The 8672-nt window shown below is 38.7% G+C and overlaps 1 protein-coding gene across 1 annotated transcript in view; it reads left to right on the top strand.

Annotated features, from left to right (window-relative positions):
• LOC102472354 (zinc finger CCHC-type and RNA-binding motif-containing protein 1-like) overlaps positions 1 to 3797 on the top strand; it is a 21478-nt gene extending 17681 nt beyond the window's left edge. The window contains exon 6 of the mRNA XM_027765484.1: positions 3129 to 3797. Coding sequence (XP_027621285.1) covers positions 3129 to 3797 — 669 coding nt within the window. The remainder of the gene's footprint in view (positions 1 to 3128) is intronic.
• Positions 3798 to 8672: the final 4875 nt, after the last annotated feature.

Genomic DNA, 8672 nt, shown 5'->3' with positions numbered 1-8672 from the left:
GCAGGAAGATATATCCTGGATAGACCTCATCAATTCACACACCTATAGAAAGTTTTTACTGAATTACCCTTTAAATGTTTCATTCTTTGCTTTTATCAACGGTGGACATAAAAATTGCCAATAGAGAGATCATCTCTGTGTCATATATATGATCACAGCAAGGAGATTTTCTCTTACATTGTTAGATCTATACTCCAGTCAGTTTGATTTGATTCAGATGCAATTTTTTTTCAACAAGAATTCCTCGTAAGTCACATTTCATACCATATCAGGGGGCACATCAGGCCTTCTTGAAAATAGCCTTTTTCTCATGACCCTCAATTTCCTCCCTGCAGCATAGGAATAATTTAAATCTGGAAAACGCTAAGGGAAGCTATCACCAGTGCCTTCCTTAGCCTCAGCAGAACCTGAAGTTTCTGACAGGAAGAACACTGCATTGGGACAGAGCAGTCAGAATGCATTTATTTAAATATAAGGAACTCCAAAGGGTCGTGGAAAATGCATATTATGGGGAAACTAAACATGGATTTCAAACTTCTTTCTGTACTAAAATTGTACTTTCTTGTACTAAAATCCAGTTTTTCCACACACTTTTTTTGGGGATATCCTCATATATCCACGAAGAGGATATGAATAAACAGGGCTGGTTTAACATTGTTACTCGAACACTGAGAGGTTGCCTAAAGCAACTATTTCAGTTTTGGCACAAATTTTCCAGAGCTTTTTACAGACTATTGTAAAATAGAGTTAGTTGTACACTAATGCCTTTTCTGGTGGCAGTAAAGCCTCTGGAAGGACTAATGCCTTTTCTGGTGGCAGTAAAGCCTCAGGAATTCCAAGTTATGAAAGAAAAGATGTAGTGAGGGTGTCTAAGGTCAAAGTGGTGATTAGGATATTCTGGTAGATTAAGATCATTGTACCTAGTGGCAAAGCTCGTGAGTCAGCACCTTTGAGTTCAAATCCTGGCTTCCATCATTTACTAGCCATTGCTTGTATCTTGAGCAAAGTATCTGGATTCTCTGAGTCTCAGTTTCCTCCACTGTAAAAGAGCATTGGAGATTGTGACCTGTCTTCAGATTGATGCACATTAGAGGTAACAAGCCAAGTACCTTGCCCAGTGCCTGACAGAGTAGACATATGCTAAATATAAGTCATTGAAGAATTAATAGTTCTTTAATTCTCTAAGCAAAGAGAAAAGCAAAAATGGAAAACTCCCCCCCACACACACACACATACACATCTAGTAGTGAACACTTCTGGTGTCAAAATAATTTGTGGGTCCCTTATTAACTCCTGGAGCAACCAGATGGGCTATCTTTAAAAACTGTATAAAATTCTTTTTTTTTTAGGTTTCAGAAAATATGAATATATGGCTGCTGGGTTATAAAGTCAGGGCAACTATCTAGTAACGACCAACAGTAATCAGAGTTCCCATGATGCTTCCAGAAGCCGTTTGGTGAGAAAAAGTATGTATGTCCAAACTATGTCCACTGTGATGTCTAATGGTTCATCTCATGGTCTCTCACTAATGTTTGTGGTATTTTATTTTGTAAAATAGAAACTTTACGAGGGTTTGAACTTAACTTTATGTGGCTTCCTTTGTATTTGGTTTGGTATGTTAAAGACACCAGGTTTTAATTTTAGCTTCCTCACAGCCTTTGTAATACCAAGAGATAGGGTGATCAGCCTCCTGTTTGTGCAGGCTGATGATAGACAAGGCTAACTGCTGTCTGGTTGTAGTTTGAGTGTGGAAGATGAATGGGAAAATATCCTGAATGCAGGGTGAATTGAGCTGAAAGTTTCTTCAGAAAAGTGATTTATGGAAAGTGTTGGAATCTTGTCTTTCCATCCTTAATATATATTTAAACAACTTGGTACCATTATTAGACAAACAGGGCTGAGATCTTCCTATTAAGACCTAATCCACCTTTGTTTTTCTCTTTTGGTTTTGTGGAGATTTTTGCTATAAGGAAAGTGCACTCACTTAAGAGACAAAGATGCAGAGAGACAGAAAGTGAGAAATCACCCCTTGGGTGGATGTCCATGCCACAATCCCTTCTCCTTCATTCTCCTCTCTGGATTTTGGGCACCCATGCACACCATGTCTGGTGTAGTTTCAAGCCTCTGGGTCCAGGACTCAAAGTGTAGTAGACCACATGGGAGTCCAGTGCCTTAACCACTACATCATCTGCTGTCCACCTTAGTTTTTAATCCCCTTGATTGGGCCATTGCAGTTAGGAGCATGAACAGAGGAGTGGGTGTGTTATCAAGAGTTTAGGCTAAGCCTTCTAAGTCTTTGTTGTTGATAAGCATAGAGACCAAAGAATAGCACTGAAACTGGGATTCAGAGATCAATTCGTCAGTCTCCAAAAACTGTGACCTTAAACATAGTGCCCTAAAGAAAACTATGCTTTTATACCTTGCAATCTTTTTTTTTTTTTTGGAGAGTTTTCGCTATAGGGCGTGTGTGCTTGCCAGAAAGACAGAGAGAGACAGAGAGACAGGAAGCAAGAAATCACCCCCTGGGAGGATGGCCATGCCACAATCCCTTCTCCTCCATTCTCCTCTCGAGATCTTGGGTATGCACACACACATTCCCAGTGTGAGTTCAAGCCACCAGGTCTGAGACTCAAACCGCGGTTAACTACATGGGAGTCCAATGACATAGCCATTATGCAAACTGCTGGTCCCAACCTTGCAATCTTTTGATGTTTTGGCTGTGAATCTTTGCAAGGTATAAAAGTATGGAGAGCAGCTGTGGATACTAGAGACAGTGTGGGAGGAGAGTGGACAAAGGGCGGAGTGGGAGGGAGGAAATCAAGGGGAAAAAAGAAGCAAAACATTTAACAGATACACAAAAAAAGAAAAATTATCTTATGGGGATAATGTGAATGGTAATATGTTTGGACTAATGTGCAGTGTAGAGTGTACTCATTCTGGAAAAATCATTTTGTATGCTGTAAAGATATACAATGATTGGGGCCGTGTCTAACGAGAGCTGGGAAGAGGCAATGCTTGCTTATGCTTTTCATTTGGGCGCCTGGCTTGTCGCGACCCGTGATGCCAAGGCCGCCGCCGCGAGGAGCGAGGAAGATCCCGCAGCTGAGCTGAGGACTCCGCTCGTTTAGCATCCTGTGTCTCCTGAAGATACGAGTGGTGGATTGGCTCCTAGTAAGAGTACTGTGTATGTATTCAACTTGCCCTTTTCCCTGACAAACAATGACTTAAACCAGATATTTTCCAAGTACGGCAAAGTTGTAAAGGTTACTATAATGAAAGATAAAGATACCAGGAAGAGTAAAGGGGTTGCATTTATATTGTTTTTGGATAAAGACTCTGCACAAAACTGCACCAAGGCAATAAACAACAAACAGTTATTTGGTAGAGTGATTAAAGCAAGCATTGCTATCGACAATGGAAGAGCAGCCGAGTTCATCCGAAGGCGGAATTACTTTGATAAATCTAAGTGTTATGAATGTGGGGAAAGTGGACACTTGAGTTATGCCTGTCCTAAAAATATGCTTGGAGAACGTGAACCTCCAAAGAAGAAAGAAAAAAAGAAAAAAAAGAAAATTCCTGAGCCAGAAGTAGAAATTGAGGGGATACAAGAAAGTGAAGATGAAGGGGAAGATCTTGCTCTGGACAGCCTCAGTCAGGCCATAGCATTCCAGCAAGCCAAAATTGAAGAACAAAAAAAATGGAAACCCAGTTCAGGTGGTCCCTCAATATCAGATAATTCAAGACGCCCCAGGATAAAGAAAAGCACATATTTCAGTGAAGAAGAACTTAGTGATTAAGATTATTTTTATTATGTAAATATTAAAATAAAAAAATCTGTAAGAAAAAAAGATATACAATGATTTATTTTCTGAATAGTTTATTTTCAATTTCATTTATTTCTGCTTGAATCTTTATCATTTCTTTTCTCCTGGAATTTTTGGGATTTTTCTGTTGTTGTTTTTCCAATTCCCTGAGGCATGACGTTAGGTTGTCCTTTTGCCACCTTTCCACCTTTTTCTTGTGTGCACTAATTGCTATGAACTTCCCTCTGATGACCGCTTTTGCAGTGTCTTATAAATTATGGAAACTTGTGTTCTCATTGTCATTTGTTTCCATGAATCTTTTGATTTCAGTTTTAATCTCTTCAGTAGTCATGAAGTCATTCAGAAGTAGGTTATTTAGTTTCTGTGTATTTGTATTTGTTTATTTTTGAGGGTTTTTCCTGAGATTAATATCAAGTTTAATTCCATCATCATCAGAAAAGATGCTGGATATAGTTTCTATGTCTTTGAATCTATAAATGCTGGTTTTGTGCCCTATCATGTGGTCAGTCTTTGAGAAAGTACCATGTGGGGCTGAGAAAAATGTATATTTTGTGCTTTTTGTGGGGGTGGAAAGTTCTATAGATGTCTATCAAGTCCATCTAATTATGGTATAATTTAGGTCCAGAATCTCTTTTCTTATTTTTTGTCTCATTGACCTGTCTAAAGGAGACAGTGGGGTGTTGAGATCTCCAATTATTATGTTATAGTCTATTTCTCCTTTTAGATCTACCAGTCTTTCCTTTACATATTTGGGTGCTCCTGAGTTGGGTGCATAGATATTTATAAGTGTTACATCTTCTTGGTGAATTAATCCTTTTACTACTATATAATGCCCTTCTTTAGCTCTTCTTATGATTTTTATCTTAAAGCCTATTTTGTCCAAAATCAGTATAGCAACTCCCACTTGTATTTGGTTTCCATTTGCATGGAATACCTTTTTCCAGCCTTTCGCATTTAGTATGTGTATGTCTTTAACCATGAGATGACTTTCTCGTAGGCAGAAAACCATCTGGAGGGTTTCTGATTTTTAATCCATTCAGCCAGTCTGTGTCTCTTGATTGGAATTTAGTCCATTAACATTCAATGTTACTATCAGTATTTCCAGACTTGTACTTACCATTAAGTGGGCCATATACTCTGTTGTTTTTTGTTCTCTTATTGCTGTCTGTCTGTCTATCTGTAGTTTTCTTGGTATAGTATTCCTTTCAGAATTTCTTGGAGAGCTGGTCTGGAAGGTAAATTCTTTTAGGTTTGTTTATCTGAGAACATTTTTATCTTTTTTTCCCAATATGAAGGATAGTCTTGCCAGGTCTAGTATTTTTGGTTGAAATTGTTTTTCATTTGACACTGAATATATTTCCCCATTCTTTCCTTGCTTGCATTGTATCTGATGAGAGGTCCAGTGTTAGACTGATGGGATAACCTTTGCAAGTGACTTGATGTTTCTCTCTTGCCAATCTTAGTGTCTTGTCTTCGTCTGTGGTTTTGGCCAATCTAGCTTTGATGTGCTGTGGAGAGGATCTTCTTGGATTGATTCTACTTGGAGTTCTTTGTGTTTCTTGGGTCTGGATATTTGAGTGCCTCTCTAGATTTGGAAGGTTTTCTTCCAGAATTATGTGAAATAGATTATCAATGCCCTTATTGATTTCTTCATCTTCTGGGATACCAATAATCTGGATGTTTGGGCATTTCATGGTATCATCTAAAATTCACAATATTCAGATGTTTAGCTACTATGCACTTAGTCTTCTCTAGGAAGTGGGTAAGGGTTGAGCAGTAAAACAGGGAAGTAAAGGAAAAGAATGTAAAATATAAAAATAGAAAGAAAAAGCAAAGAAAAGGGAAGGAAAGAACTAGAACAAGAAGAGGAGAAAAAACCAGAAATCATGTGGTAGATAATGAAATTGGGTTAAAAATAGAAAACCACATGAAAGGATAATGCGGTCAGAGGTGGACTGACCTGGATGCTTTCTGTCCTAGTTGAGGGGAGATGAGACAAATTAACAAGAGAGAAAGGAACAAACGGGGCAGAAAAATGGTTTATTTTTATTTTTATTTATTTATTTTTTAAAGAGAAAAAAGAAAAAAAGTTATGAGACAGAGAAGAGTAAGAGGGACAGTGAAACTTGCCTACTTGGCTACACTGGGGTCTGGAAGGGGAGTCCCTGGCTAGGGGGCCCTCACAGCCATGGAGCTGCACTCAGAGGGCCAACACAGTCAGAGGTGGACTGGCCTGGATACTTTCTGTCCTGTCTAGCACTGGGGTCTGGAAGGAGAGTCCCTGGCAGGGGTGGGGGAGGGGAGCTTACAGCCGTAAAGCTATACCTAGAGGGCCAACACAATCAGAGGTTTATTTCATTTTTTTTTCCACTGAAATACATTCATACTTTAATTCTGCTTTTTCTGTGAAGTTCCCCTCATATTGGTTATCTTGACCTGGCTTGGTTGAACTGAGCTGAGCTGCAGTAAAGCCAACCACTTCCGTATTAGCTGTAGGAGAGAATAAACTTCCCCCTCCTAACCACCTGAAAGAGAGCCACTGATGGGAGTTGATCAGGTGGTGGTATTGCTTCCTGACCAGGAAGGTCAGGGTGAAATATAAAAGGTTATCAGCAAGAGAGAAGGTCTAGGGAGAAACGCTTTTCTGGATAAAGTGGTTGGTGTTATCAGTTAATGAAAATACCACGTGAGCAGGTTTCTCAGGTGGGGAAAAAATCGCAATGCTATAACTCGCAGGAAAGATCGAGTGTAAGGGAGAGATGGGAAGCATGTTGTTGTGATGCAAGTATTGATGTTTTGGCTGTGGATCTGTGAGCTGATCAATCTGCTTGCTGGACTTGGACTGCCCTGCTTGCTGTTCCTGGTTGGTGAGTAGAGTTGTACAGGAGCTGTGTTCAACATTACTGAAGCTCAGCAAAGCGTAGCCGTTGGACACCTCTATTATTATTTTAAAGAGTCAGACTTGAATTCAAACCTTAGAACATCTATTTTTAATCTTCTTTGTCCCTCAGTCTCTTTATTTCTCAAGTTCAGGTTGAGCATTCTTAATCCAAAACTCTAAATTCTGATATGCCCCGAAATCTGAAACTTTTTGAGCATTGACATGATGCCACAAATGGAAAATTCCACACCTGACTTCATGTAAGGTTGCAGTTAAGGTGTACAATACAAAAATATTGTATAAAATTATCTTCAGGCTATGTGTATAAAGTGGATAGTAAACATAAATGAATTCTGTGTTTAGATTTGAGTCCCATTTCCAAGATATTTCATTATATATAAACAAATATTCCAAAATCTGGAAAAACAATTCAATATCTGAAACACCTCTGGTCATGAGCATTTTGGATAAGAGATACTCAAATTGTAATAATAACAACAACTACCTCCCAGTATTATTGTGAAGATTAAATGAGATAATGTAGAAGAACAATAATAAAAATGCCTGGTAGAGGGTCAACATAAAATTAGTAGTTCTCAACCTTGGCTGCACGTTGGAAGCAAGGGGAATTTTATTTTATTTAAAAAATTTTCCAGAGGATGCATGCACTCACCAGAGAGAAACCAAGTGAGAGAGATAGAAAGTGAGAAAGCACCTCTGTCAGCATCCCTCTCCTCCTTGCAGGGAGGATGTCATGCTTCAATCCTTCTCTTACACTTCTCTTTTGGGATATTGAACATGCGTGCACACACACTCAGTATGGTTTTCCAAGCTGCCAGGTCTTAAACTTGAACCCCAGTGTTGTGTTTGTAGGATTCAGCTGTCTTAACCACTAGGATACAGGCTGGCCTCCAAAGGGAATTTTAAAACAATTTTTATATAGTGTCATCAAAGACTAGTCAAATAAAAATCTTTGAGTGTATGTAGTCAGAGCTGAGAACACATGTACTAAAAACTTTTTATTTGTATAGAAGAAACTTTCTTAAGGGATAGAAAAGGGTGGTAAAGTTTCGTTAACTTTCAGCCAGATCTTGTGATGTTAACTATAATTGGCTTTCTCTTGTATAAGGCGGTAATTTAGGAAAGGTATAGCCACCTGTTTTGTAAATCTGATTGAATAGAATCTTGGTTCTAGGTGATTATCTTTGTTTCTCATGCTTAGAGGAGTAGAACTGGGAAGAAAGAAGAAAAAAATTTTTTTTTTTTTTTTTTTTGAGAAGCTGGTCAATTTACCCAGGTTTAACCCAGGAGCCGGTGAGCTGAGTGGTATAATTAAGTGCACTTTGCCAGGCCTCCTCCCTCACCTGGTATTAAGGATCTGGGGTTGACAGAGCATTTGCTGATAGTCCTGGAGACCCTCTACCCTCCTTTCTTCCTCGGCTCTGGCCTGCACCAGCAGACCACCTTAGGCAGGGGAATTGGATCACAGATGTGAGATTTCAATTTCTTTTGTTTCCTTATATAGCAACTAGACAATTCCAGTTTTAAGATGATACAGCTTTTCCACAATTTCTCCTGAATTGTTCTTGGGACTAGGCTTAATGAGCAGGATGACCAAAGGGAGGGAAATTTGTTTTCTTTGTCTCTTGAGTTACTAGGTTTAGTCACGTAGAAAGAAAATAGGCTTCCCTTTTGGGCGGGCAGTGAGGTCAAGTGTTTTAACTAGGGTTTCAACTGCCTGAACTGAAACATTAGAGGAATTGATAGGCCTTTGTGGTCGCTTTGTTGTTGTTGTTTTTCCTTCATTCCTCAGAGCAAAGATAGTTTTGTACTGAAATATTCTTATTCACATTTAAAAAAGTAAAACATAAAATATATCACATAATAGGTATATTTAGTAAAAACTAATATATTAAAGGACAATAAATAAAACAATTTAAGAAAACCCAAAACATCAGTTATCTTAT

This window comes from Tupaia chinensis, unplaced genomic scaffold (genome assembly GCF_000334495.1).
Source record: "Tupaia chinensis unplaced genomic scaffold, TupChi_1.0 Scaffold138407_1, whole genome shotgun sequence".
Classification (NCBI taxonomy): Eukaryota; Metazoa; Chordata; class Mammalia; order Scandentia; family Tupaiidae; genus Tupaia; species Tupaia belangeri.
This window is presented reverse-complemented; position numbering and strand designations above follow the sequence as displayed.